Source organism: Chaetodon trifascialis, chromosome 3, assembly GCF_039877785.1.
Source record: "Chaetodon trifascialis isolate fChaTrf1 chromosome 3, fChaTrf1.hap1, whole genome shotgun sequence".
Taxonomy (NCBI): Eukaryota; Metazoa; Chordata; class Actinopteri; order Chaetodontiformes; family Chaetodontidae; genus Chaetodon; species Chaetodon trifascialis.
The window spans coordinates 17,521,087-17,533,795 of record NC_092058.1 but is presented as its reverse complement, the minus strand read 5'-3'; the positions used below and the strand labels follow the sequence as shown (position 1 = coordinate 17,533,795).

Genomic DNA, 12,709 nt, shown 5'->3' with positions numbered 1-12,709 from the left:
CTGAAAATCTGGACAGTGTGTGAACATGTGTGTGTGTATGTGTCAGTGTTGTAGAGTGAGAGTGAGCTGTTAAAGTGGCTGCTACACAGTATTGCTGACTAATTTACCTCATCACATGACTATGACTCAAACCTCAGACCCATCTGCTGCAAGTATGTGCAACAACATCACACGCTCAAGTTCAATTCCAGTCAAAGTCAACCAATTCAAGTACTGAAAGTGCTGTTTTTGCCTCCGCTGCCCCTCCTGTGTCCCATCTCACCCCCTCCTCACCCTGCCGCCCTGTCTCTGTCCAGATGTGGAGCAGATGGCCATCGACTGGCTCACCGGAAACTTCTACTTTGTGGATGACGTGGATGACAGGATCTTCGTGTGTGACAAAGATGGGCAGACATGTGTCACCCTACTGGACCAGGAGCTGTACAACCCTAAAGGCATCGCCCTGGACCCCACCATGGGGTCAGTTTGATCTCTTACTTTGTGCCTCATGCATAAACACACACATAATCATGCAAAGACAAGTACTATGTGTGCTGGTTTTCTAAATGCACTTATGCTGAGATCCTGGTCTAAGTTCGTAGTTCATCCAAGCTCATAGTCCCATGAGAGCAATAGGAGGCAGACCTTTGTCGTCTGTCGTTGTTACCCAATTTTAAAACTCTAAGTTGGAATGGGGGAAAGGCTAAAGTGAGGTTTGGACTTTGGAGTAATTGAGTACAGATGTTCTGTTTGCACTGTGGTATGCTGACTGTATAGGTTTCGAGTGTAAAAGCATGTTTTTGTTTCAGCTCTTTTGTTTATGACCAAACTTTCCAACTGAATTCCTGAAAGTGTGTGTATATCTGTGGTGCATGCTGTGTGTGTGTTTGTGTGTGTGTGTGTGTGTGTGTGTGTGTGTGTGTGTGTGTGTGTGTGTGTGTGTGTGTGTGTGTGGGAGTGCTTGTGTGTTCGGAAAAAATTAACAGCATGAATTTGAGAGCATGTGTTCTTATGTGCAGAGTTACACGCATCATTTTCATCCCACGCAATTTCCTCAACTGTAATTGGTTCTTCCAGTAATCAGGTCAGGTAGCTTCACCGGAGCAGTTTTTTGTTGTTGTTGTTGTTGTTGTTTTTGTGGTCTGCCGTGTCATTAGAGGAGGAGCAAAATTCATCTTTTGTTGTGCTGTTGAATTAGTGACCACAAATCTTTCTCAAAAATCCCACACTGACTGTTTACAATAGTCACCCTAAAAAAGTAAAATTGACAAAAAATGTCATTATGTCTCCTATGCTCTCCTTCATCCAGTGGTTGCTGGTTTCTCCACTGTGACAGGGTTTTGTGAGGCTTGCTGTACACAGTGAATGTTTATTCCGAATTTTACAGGAAGCCAGTGGAGGGAAGGAAGAACACGGGTAATGTGGGACCATCGGCTTGTTCTGTGTAGCTGAGGTCTGAACCAACTGTAAACGGTTCAGATCAGCTTGACTGAGACACGTGTAGAGGGAATTACAATGATCAAGGCATGAGAAATTGAAAGTGTGAATCAGTAGTTCAAGATCTGTAGATGACAACATGCATCTGATTTTTGAGATATTTCCTAGCTGAAGAAAACAGGACTGAAGTAGTAAAATGTTGGCCAAAAGTCATAAACTGATCAAAGATGATACTAAGATTGTTAGTTGTAGACCTAATATTAGAGTGAAATGGACCAATAAACTGATCAACTGCAGAGGAAAAGTTATAAGGACCAATTAAAAGAATTTCAGTTTTGTCAGGGTTTAGGAGAAGAAAATTGTCCAATAGGAATACGACTATTGTAATTGTAACAGAAATTGTAACAGAAATGCCAACACAGTCATGCAACCTGTCAAGTAAAATGCCGTGATCGATAGTATCAACGGCAGCAGTCAGATCTTGTAGGATGATATGAGTATTCACCTTTGTCTGTGTGCACAAGAATATAATCGGTTATTCTCAGTAAAGCACTCTCAGTACTATACTAATTCAAAGATTTTATGACTATGGCTTGCATGGAGATTGGTCTATAAGTCCCAATTTTCGTTGTTCTTGGCAGTGCTTAAAAACGTATAGAAATCATGATGATGCTATGTCATCCTGTGCTTGGTTCTAGTTCTTGTTACAGTGAAAATGTGTTCCTCCAGAATACTGCTCCCTTATAAATCAAATTTGTGGACTTCAGACATCTTTTTTTGTGCAAATATCAGTCAAAAACCTACAGATATTCAGCAAATATTCAGCCTTTAATCTTGCTTGCGTCTGCACTCAGAAATGTTTCCTACCTTTCTCCTTTTGCAGAATGAAAAGCTATATAATTATTGTCTCCCTGTGAAGGAAATAAGGGCACTGAATCATTTAGAACAAAGCCAGATGGGCTGATAATTAAACTATTTTCCAATTCAGTTGATCTACCCATCCATCTATCCTCAATCCGGCCTGATCCCTTTATCCCCACAGGAAGGTATTCTTCACAGACTACGGTCAGATCCCTAAGGTGGAGCGCTGTGACATGGATGGCCAGAACCGAACCAAGCTGGTGGACAGTAAGATTGTATTCCCCCACGGCATCACGCTGGACCTCGTCAGCAGGCTGGTGTACTGGGCTGATGCCTATCTGGACTACATAGAGGTGGTGGACTATGAAGGCAAGAACCGGCACACCATCATCCAAGGCCTGCTGGTGAGAGGAGCTGCACTGGACGCACTGCACACCCATTATCTCCCATTAGCAGGAAGATAATTTCTCTGAAATTTGCTGTCCTTGTGTAATGCTATACATAATGCTTTAAAAACTCCAGTGTGCTTTAGAGTTCCCTCTCCATCTATAATGCACCTTGTGTTTCTCCTGTGTGCACCTGTAATGTGTTCTTGCCCAGTGAGTTATGAGCAGAGACATTTGCCTTTTCATTAAAGCCGCTGATTAATAGTGTCTAATACTGAGGTTGTTGATGTTGCAGCCCTGGTGAAGCACAGTGGCTCTTAAATGTGTTACTGTAGCTTTTACTGTGATCTGTGGAGAAGAAATGGCTTTCATTTACTCACTGACCCTAAGGGCACAGACACAGACATGGCAAAAAAAACATCTCTCGCATTGTGTGTGTGTGCACTTGAGATAGGGCATTAGTGCACGCACATCCGTCAGGTAAAGGTTAAAAGGAAGTGTTTTATGTTTTTATTAAGGGTTGACCTGCCCTCTTAAAGCTGCGTAGGAAACTCAGACTCTTTCATTCATTATATTTGGACATATTCAGATTTGAAGTTTGCTGTGGGAAGGTACAGCCAATTTGAATCTGAAGTTTGTAGAAATAAAGTAGCACATAATTTTCTTTCCTCATTGGTAGCCTTGATCTGATGTGTGTATGAAGGTGACAGGTATGTTTCCTTACAGTCCGGTACTCGGTTTCATTCACTGTGTCACCTCAGGAGAGCACTTCCCTTCAGCCACTGATAGTAAGCCTTTTTATCTGTGCCTCTCTACGGCCCAGTGAGTTCCACACAGCCTGCTGTGATCGACCACAATGACATCCCAGGTTTTACAGTATGCTGCTGTAGACATGGTCTCATGGGACACTGAGTCACTGCCCTAAGTCTCCTCAGATATGAAGGATCTTGCCTTGCTTTTCTTCCTGATTTTGTTAGATAGACGAGAGTTTCTCTGTGAGCTCCGTCTATTGACAGCAGTGGAAGCTTTCCTGCTAGACACTTCATCACTTTGTAATATCAGTTTGTGCCATGGCCATAGAAAATACTAGTTTCTGCAAGTCAAGTCAAGTGACTGTTCAAATCGTGCATCAGGACACTCCAAAAAGGCTTAGGGTCAACATCGTAACCACTGTTCTACAACACAGCACATGGTACATTAGAGGTGCCCATGGAAAAAATACCTCTACTTCATGCTACATTACCAGTTAACAGTCACTTGTGAAAAGAAACTAACCATGGAAAAAATGACTAAAGAATATATTTAAAACATGGAGGATGATTCAGCCAGAGCCCATCTTGTTATTAGGTATAAGCACAATAATAGACTCTGAGGTATCCAGATATAGAAAATGATGGACTGGAGTGGTAGGTGGCATTGTTGCATCCACTCTATTTTTATATGAGGACACATCATCATGTGTTATTGCTTATATGTATATAAACAGAGGAAAGACTCACTTTGCATAAACACAAGATGCTGTATGAAGGTGAGGCAGGAGTGTGCATCATTTAAAGAAAAAAATATCAATGACAGGCTATTCACTTTTGAGCAGACTTTCTTAGCTGACACTTAAACACAAAGCAGATATAAAATTCTTTACGATCTCAGGAAATACTGCACTGGTACAATATATATAATTTTTGTAGAAGCTTTAATCTATTTTGTGGCTCATGAAGGGAAGCAAGTTCTGAGCCAGACTTCATGTGCAGTTTATATAAAGCAAAGACAGGACTAATAATTTACAGTCAGAGAAGGATTCAGGACATCGTCCTCTCTTTTACTCTCTCCATCAACCCTTCCATTATCTCCCCCATCCCCCATTTTCTCTCTTTTAGATCGAGCACCTGTACGGGCTGACTGTGTTTGAAAACTATCTGTATGCCACCAACTCAGACAACGCTAACATGCAGCCTAAAACCAGCGTGATCAAGGTCAACCGCTTCAACAGCACAGACTACCAAGTGGTGACCAGGGTGGACAAGGGAGGAGCGCTGCACGTCTATCACCAGAGACGCCAGCCTCCAGGTAGACTACACACACACACAAACACAAACACACGCACATGCACACACGCACACACGCACACACACACACACACACACACACACACACATCTGAATACTGTATTGATGCTTCTGGTTATCTGACTTTATTTTCTTCTTGGTGTCCAGTGCGGAGCCATGCATGTGAGGAGGATCAGTTTGGGAAGGCTGGAGGCTGCTCGGACATCTGTCTGCTGGGAAATGGCCACAAGACCCGAACCTGCCGCTGTCGCTCTGGATTCAGCCTGGGCAGTGATGGCAAATCCTGCAAAAGTGCGTAGGCTGCAAACATCTTCTGTCAAAGAAACTTGTTAACCTGCCGTCATCCCCTAGTAACGGAGAGTGTGCAGGGGCAGAGGGGTTGTTTAATTAAATGTTAATCTAGTCTGCCTGACTCATTGATCCTTTATCTGACTGAGGTTTGAGCAAGTCAGAATCTTTGACCCTGACCATGCCGATATCAGTGGAATATTCAGCGGCCTCATTATGCTGTGTATTGATAAATGCAGGAGACCGTCTGTGGTGGTGGAGTAGCAGACGGCTTTGTGACTGTACGTCTTTCTCTCAGTCCTGTAGTTGTGTCAGTTTTGTCTTTGATCTATACTATTCTCTAAACTAAAAACCTATATAACAATTCTATCCTATTTCATAGTCTACTATACAGTATCATAAACAAACAAAACTGATAGCTATCTTAAAATCATGCTTCAAATAGTTATCTTAAAGTAACGGATGAATTGGACGAACTTTCCCACTGGATAAATGGTCAAAACACGGAAAGTGCCAAAAACTGCAGTTCTTCAAATGGCCACTGGAGTCTGGCTCCAAAAGTGAGTCAATCCTAATAGACTCCCAAATTAAAATGAAAGAAACATTTTTCCAGCCTGCTCTCTATATCTAATTTCCCAGTTCATGACAGCTGTACAGAGGGTACATTTTTATATAACTCACTGTTTAAATTATATTCAGGCTTGAAGTTCTGCAGCATTATGGGCATGGTTGCTTTAAGTGACAACTAGCCACTAGGCTTCAAAAACCAGGCTTCATTCTCCCGCCTCAGCTCCACCCACACTCCACCTCTTTGCCCCTTTTTGGATTTTTGGAGTTAATTCTAGCTAATAGTAATGAATAAACGGTTGAAATATCCACTATTTGGTACTCTGATCATAGTGCGGGCCAAACTTGACCAAGCTGACCTGAACATTGACAGTTCAATTGTATGAAAACCGTATTATAACAATATGTATATTTCTGTAGTTTGATGTATTTAATAAAATCCAGTTGAAAATCAGTTCAGATTAGCTCATTTGGAGCATAGTGGATAGTGTCAGTGAGGGGGTACTTGATCTCATCTGACAGGGCTGTGGGTACCCCTGCACTTTAACACGGATTCAGCACATCCAGAGCCGATGTGTGCGTGCTCCCAGCATAACTGTAAGTATTAACTTGGGAGCTGCAGTGATTCAGCTCTGCTGACCTAAAGCCAAGGGCAGCCAAGGTTGGCTCAGGGATGCGCTTCTCCCCTGGGCTGCAGATTTGGAAAGAGCTATGAACAAAGTAGCTGAGCAATACCATAACTTAGTCTATCTAGCTCTCCACTGACCTCCTCCATAAAGCTGTCAGGCTGATTCAGCTTGTTCTAAGAAGTGTTTTAATATTCTATCAACCAATAATAGCATTATATTGATCTGCCTCCTGAGAAAAAAACTGTCCTTGAAAATGACACAGTTGATTTAATTAAATGCAATCCATCCTCCTCTCCCTTTGAAAAACACTTAATTTTCATTTCAGGCTTTTGCTGATCTTGCACATTATTTGCTTGTTTGATCAATACTCATTATTTGTTAAAAAAAAAAAAAAAAAGCAGTCATGAGTCTGCATCTAATTTTCTCATTCTTTGTCCACGGAAATCGTTAAAGAACAGGATATGGGCAGGTGAAAGAAGTTCATTGCCAACTGCGCCTGCTAAATTATCCACATAGAAAACCAGCTCTAAGCTACAGTGTTTGTCCTTTCTTTCCTTGTTTTGCTGCAGAACCGGAACACGAGCTCTTCCTGGTCTATGGTAAAGGTCGCCCAGGGGTCATCAGGGGCATGGACATGAATGCCAAGGTGCCAGATGAGTACATGATTCCAATAGAGAATCTGATGAACCCCAGAGCTCTGGACTTTCATGCTGAGAGCGAGTTCATTTACTTTGCCGACGCCACCAGCTACATCATCGGGCGACAGAAGATTGACGGAACAGAGAGGGACACCATTGTGAAGGAAGGTAGGGTAATGACAGGTAACGTGAGAAAAAAATGTTATAGCATATAGATGAAGAATAATAGGTCAGTAGGATTTTGCACTTGTGCAATGATGTTCCTGAAATCATCTGCTAGCATGGGGTTGTTCATGCCTTTCTAAACCTGTAAAAACAGGCATTTCTTACTGTATGCACCAGTAGGCTGTAGTCTACTATGAAATGACGATTTAAATCTGAAAGTATAAAGAATTTAAATCTTGATTTGTACTTCAACTTTGCAGTCAGTAATGTGTTTATGTGTGCTGTAGCAACTGGCTTCTCACCAACAGTATGTGTCTGTCTCAGGAATCCACACAGTGGAGGGCATAGCTGTTGACTGGATGGCTGATAACTTGTACTGGACAGATGACGGGCCCAAGAAAACCATCAGCGTGGCCCGGCTGGAAAAGGCTTCGCAGACCCGCAAAATCCTCATTGAGGGAAAAATGACTCACCCTCGTGCCATTGTAGTGGATCCCCTACACGGGTGAGGGGACAGAGAGATAGAGGCAGTGATGGAGTTTAATGTTTTTGTTCCAGGGAGATGGTATAAAGATCGTTGAGCCAGATCCAGGCTAAGATTTACACAGCCCAGGTTGAGGTTTAGATGGTTGCTAAATGCAGGATGATGTGTGTCAGTGTGTGCTTATTAGGCAGCATGCAGTGAAAGATAATGATGGGTGGTTATTTCTTCTGGTCAGCTGCTCTGACACTCTCCTCTTGGTAAACTCTCTTACAGTGCCTCCTATGTCTGAGCTATTTATTGGTTTTATTACTCACCTCTTGTGAGGAGTGTTGTTTTTTTCCACTGTCTCTTGTCCATGTCTCTTCACAATTTCAGGCAGACAGCCTTTTGTCATTTTTATCACTGTTGTTGACTGTTATCATGATTACACTTATTACACACTATTTATTAAAGCTGATGGAGCATTTTTGTACTTCAAATGATTTCCTTCACAGGCTCGTTATGTACAGGCATATCTCTCTCGCGCTCTTTCAAATGGCTCTTAATCTTGCCGTGTATGCATGTGTCTTATTGATATGACCTCCTGTGCTCTCTCCTGAGAAACACACGCGCACACACTCGTTGGATTTCTAGTGACGGGGTGATGCGTTTCCACACACTTCCCGGGGGAAAGGCACTCGCCTCCACTAATGCCTGTAATCAATCAGGCTCAGAGAGAAGAGGGAGGGGGAGGAGAAATGTGCAGAGAGGAAAGGAGAGCAGAATATGAAATGTTAATGCTAATGTCAGTCATATTCCAGCAAGGGGATTGTGTCTGATTTTGCACAATGTTGTAGACAGCCAGCTGCTCACAGGCTGAGGCTGAATCAGTGGAGAAGATTGACAGGTCCTAAAGTACCTGGGTTGCCTGTGGGCAGATCAACAGAGAAGCACTGTGGAGCTGCCTCACTGTATGCTCTAATGAGAGTTGTGTGCTTTAGGGCAGACAGATAAAATGTCAGTGCCTCTGTTTATGTCAAGAGATTCTTCAAGATGCCCCAACAAATGTTCTCATTGTTCTGTCTGGCTATCACATTTTATTCAATATGTGTACCCATGACAGTTCCCTTGTTGCTTCCTCAGGTGGATGTACTGGACAGACTGGGAGGAGGACCCTAAAGAGAGCAAGCGTGGCAAAATCGAGCGGGCGTGGATGGACGGCTCCAACAGAAATGTGTTCCTGACCAGCAAAACAGTCCTGTGGCCTAACGGTCTGAGCCTGGATATCCCACAGGGCATCCTCTACTGGGTGGATGCCTACTACGACCGCATTGAGATGGTCTACCTCAACAGCTCTGAGCGCAAGGTCAGCACTCGCTCGCCATCGTCAGGATTATTTTACTGCAGTGAGTCGTTGACAGGAATAGAGGCAGGAGATTATTCTGACAGGATCTGAGAAGCTGTGAGTGAGCTAATAAGGACTGAGTTTGAAGCAATGAAGGATTGTGGGTGGTCTCATCACATTGCACTCCAGAGGCTGTGGGCTTGAGCCCTTTTAATCCCTTTGTGGCTAAATTGATGATATTTTGTTTTCACTGGCCTGGGTGCTTGCCACATTCTGGTTATATTATGTTGTTTTTAGCATTTAAAATTTATAATGCAGAAATTGGAAAAGTATGGTTTGATATAAAATGAATGAAACTTCAAATACTTACCCACATATTCTGGATACCACTGAAAAGGATATTTAGGGTCACGTAGGTTTATGATGTGCTTTTTCTGTACCACTGTTGCTTTGACATTCAGGCTGCCATATGTGCTTTTTAGATTTCTAGCTAATTAAAATGCAATAGAAAGCTCATCACATCGCATTTTATTCTCACCATGAATTAATATGAGTCTGTTTTTTCAGTGGTGTAGTCTGTTTTTTAAAGCTGACTAAATCTTCTTGCTTTCCCCACGTCACCAGACGGTGTATGAGGGTCAGGAGCTGAACCACGCCTTTGGTCTGTGCCACTATAAACACTTCTTGTTCTGGAACGAGTATCGTAGTGGCAGCATTTACAAGCTGGACACCACCACTGGCACGGCCTCTCTGCTGCGCAACGAGAGACCGCCCATCTTTGAAATCCGCATGTACGACGCTCAGCAGCAGCAAGGTGCTTGGAAACGCATCACAGATCCATCCACCCATCCATGTTATTCCAGAAATTTGTATTTGCATTAACCCTTAGATATCTGCACATACATGTTTGTCCATCTACAGGCTCTAATGCGTGTCGTGTGTACAATGGCGGCTGCAGCAGTCTGTGTCTGGCCATTCCAGGAGGGAGGCAGTGTGCCTGTGCGGAAGACCAGATACTAGACCCAGCTGACAACACCAGCTGCAAAGGTGAGTTCAAACACGAATGTTTTGTATGTGCGTGTGTGTGTGAGACTGACGTCTCACGACATTCAAGCCATGCAAGGTTTTATTTTTGGTATGTTGGACCAGATGAGTCAAGCTGTGTGACTGCGTGTTTCGTTGGAACTGCTTGACAAAAATATTATATACGAACAAACAGTTGAGAGGTGTCCACAGTAACAGAAGCACCAGTACAATAAATGCTGCTTTATTGAAGCCTAGAACAGTCAAGGTGTTCCTGTTATTTTGCCCAGCCCCAAGTGGATCTAAATGCAAATAAAATACAATGCAGTACACCGACACCACAAACAAAACCAACATCTCTGACGCAGTCTCAATGAAATCAAATGTTAAAATCTCTGTAAAGGTTTTTCTTGCTGTGCTATCTATGATACAAGTGTCACTGTTATTTTGTCCACCATGTTTATGTCTTGATTTTTCATGCAGTTATTATTCAGCGCAGCCTCAGTCCAGTGTGTGCGAGGTGGATTTTTACTGATGGGTTTCTACTTTAATTGCTCTTTTCCACAAATTCAGTTTTCCTCCTGTTGTAAAATTTGGTAATACCAAACTGTGTCTTGTTGTTGATGACCTCTTTTTCACGCTCCTTTTCTTCCACTTTCCCTCCTTCCACAGCCAACCCATCGTACGTACCCCCTCCTCAGTGTCAGTCTGGAGAGTTTGCTTGCAAGAACAACCGCTGCATCCAGGAGCGCTGGAAGTGTGACGGAGACAACGACTGTCTGGACAACAGCGATGAGGCCCCTGAGCTGTGCCGTGAGTTACTGCACGCACACACGCACCACATCTGACATGATTTTACAAACAGCTACCCCTCCTGCTGGTCCTGAGTCAGATGAGCTACAGCAGTCTGAATTTGACAGTTTGGTTATGCCAGAGTGAAATGAGAGAGCAGACTCTGAACCTAGTGTGTTTATATGTACTAATTTTGTGTATATGTGAGTACATGATATGTGTGTGTGTGTGTGTGTGTGTGTGTGTGTGTGTGTGTGTGTGTGTGTGTGTGTGTGTGTGTGTGTGTGTGTGTTTATGTGTGTATGTGTGTGCAAGGAGAAATGTAGCAATGTCAGTGGATCTGGAAAAGCTCTCAGTTTGCTTGTCTGTCTGTGGTTGCAGTGCAGACGTGTTGCCGTCCCAGACAAAATAAAAGCCTGTCCAAAAAGAAAACACTAAAATAAGTTAACAAAATAAGCTAAAATATCTGCTCTCCCTTTCACTTGTTGGCACCTCACGCCCCTCCTCTCTTTCACCTCTCCATTCCTCGTGCGCCTCTCCTCTACATGGCCTCTTATTTTTCTTTGTTTGCTCCTTGCTCTTCAATGCATCCTTTCTTCTCTCCAGACCAGCACACTTGCCCCACAGACAGATTTAAGTGCAAGAACAACCGCTGCATCCCTCTGCGTTGGCTGTGCGACGGCGACAACGACTGCGGGAACGATGAGGACGAATCCAACACCACCTGCTCAGGTACACAGACAAACATGCCAGCTGACAGATGTTTTTTTGTTGTTGTTGTTGTTGCTGTTGTTCACCACCTGACATGATCTCCACACTGTGTCGTCTTTTAGCTCGTACCTGTCCGCCGAATCAGTACTCATGTGCTAGTGGGCGCTGCATCCCCATTTCCTGGACATGTGACCTGGACGATGACTGTGGTGATCGGTCAGATGAACCCGCTTCTTGTGGTTGGTCAACTAATTCTCACAGTATAGCCGTCGGGTGGTTTATAGCTGTTTGTAGAGGTCGTTTTGATAGTTCAGTGTGTGGTTTTTAGGAAGTATAAGCAGCAAAGTGTCTTAACTCCGGTTCTGTCCACAGCCTACCCCACATGCTTCCCCCTCACCCAGTTTACCTGCAACAACGGACGCTGCATCAACATCAACTGGCGTTGCGATAATGGTTAGTATCCGCTCCTCATTCTCTCCTCTCTTTCTCCTGTGTGCCTGTTTGCAGTGGCAACTCCTCTCTCCCCTTCGTCACAGCGTGCTGTGCATGTTTTGCCACCTTCCTCATATTGGCATACACTCTTCTGTTTGTCACCTTGTACGTTGTGTGTTTTTACGTTTTTCTCTCCTGTCTTTTGTTCTGTATTGTTGGTTTTGTTGTTCCATGTTGTGCTGTTTGCCCACTCCGCTGTCTTCCGTTGGTTCTGTCTTTCAGAAAAGGATTGTGGGGACGGCTCTGATGAGTTGAATTGTCCAAACCTGACCGGTTAGTGCATAGATCAACATGCACCACAACAGCCATGACGCTAGCGTAGTTCTAGGACTGGCCAAGCTGCCTCAGAAACAGTTAGGGCTGCTTTTCTGCTAATTGAACATGGCCACAAGCTGAGGCCAATACTGCTGCCATTCATTTACTATAGACAGGTTTGAAGGAGATTTCAAGGAGTGTTAGATTCACATAGATTTACTTAGATATACATGGGAAACTGAAAGTGTAGTTGTTGTGTTTACAATCCACTCAATTTAATTTGGTATAGATATAATGGGAATGCCAGGTTGAAGTAATTTAAGCACAGAATAGTTTTTTCTCTCTGATGACTGTGAAATTAACTGCTGTAAAAAGTGCTTCAGATTAGAAATCAGGTTGCTCTTTTACATTAGCATGGGTATAAAAGTGCTTATGATGCTCCGCTGCCAAGCTCAATGTATCAGCACTCGGTACATTCCCTCATGGTGCATGGTCTGATCTATGCAGTTTCTGTCATTATTTACTTTCTCTTCTGTCATATTCTGTTTCATTTGCATTCCATGGTTTCCACTGCCACTGTGATAATTGTGAAAAAAAAGACAAGCAATTGCT

At 43.3% G+C, this 12,709-nt stretch overlaps 1 protein-coding gene across 2 annotated transcripts in view; it reads left to right on the top strand.

The window, feature by feature from the left end:
• LOC139328724 (low-density lipoprotein receptor-related protein 1-like) overlaps window positions 1-12,709 on the top strand; it is a 90,123-nt gene that overhangs the window by 40,423 nt on the left and 36,991 nt on the right. For both annotated transcript variants that reach the window (XM_070958691.1, XM_070958690.1), the window contains exons 7-19: window positions 297-459; window positions 2,459-2,681; window positions 4,541-4,730; window positions 4,877-5,020; window positions 6,783-7,019; window positions 7,341-7,521; window positions 8,623-8,845; window positions 9,449-9,638; window positions 9,746-9,871; window positions 10,520-10,660; window positions 11,246-11,371; window positions 11,473-11,589; window positions 11,723-11,803. In XM_070958691.1, coding sequence (XP_070814792.1) covers window positions 297-459; window positions 2,459-2,681; window positions 4,541-4,730; window positions 4,877-5,020; window positions 6,783-7,019; window positions 7,341-7,521; window positions 8,623-8,845; window positions 9,449-9,638; window positions 9,746-9,871; window positions 10,520-10,660; window positions 11,246-11,371; window positions 11,473-11,589; window positions 11,723-11,803 — 2,142 coding nt within the window. The remainder of the gene's footprint in view (window positions 1-296; window positions 460-2,458; window positions 2,682-4,540; window positions 4,731-4,876; window positions 5,021-6,782; window positions 7,020-7,340; window positions 7,522-8,622; window positions 8,846-9,448; window positions 9,639-9,745; window positions 9,872-10,519; window positions 10,661-11,245; window positions 11,372-11,472; window positions 11,590-11,722; window positions 11,804-12,709) is intronic.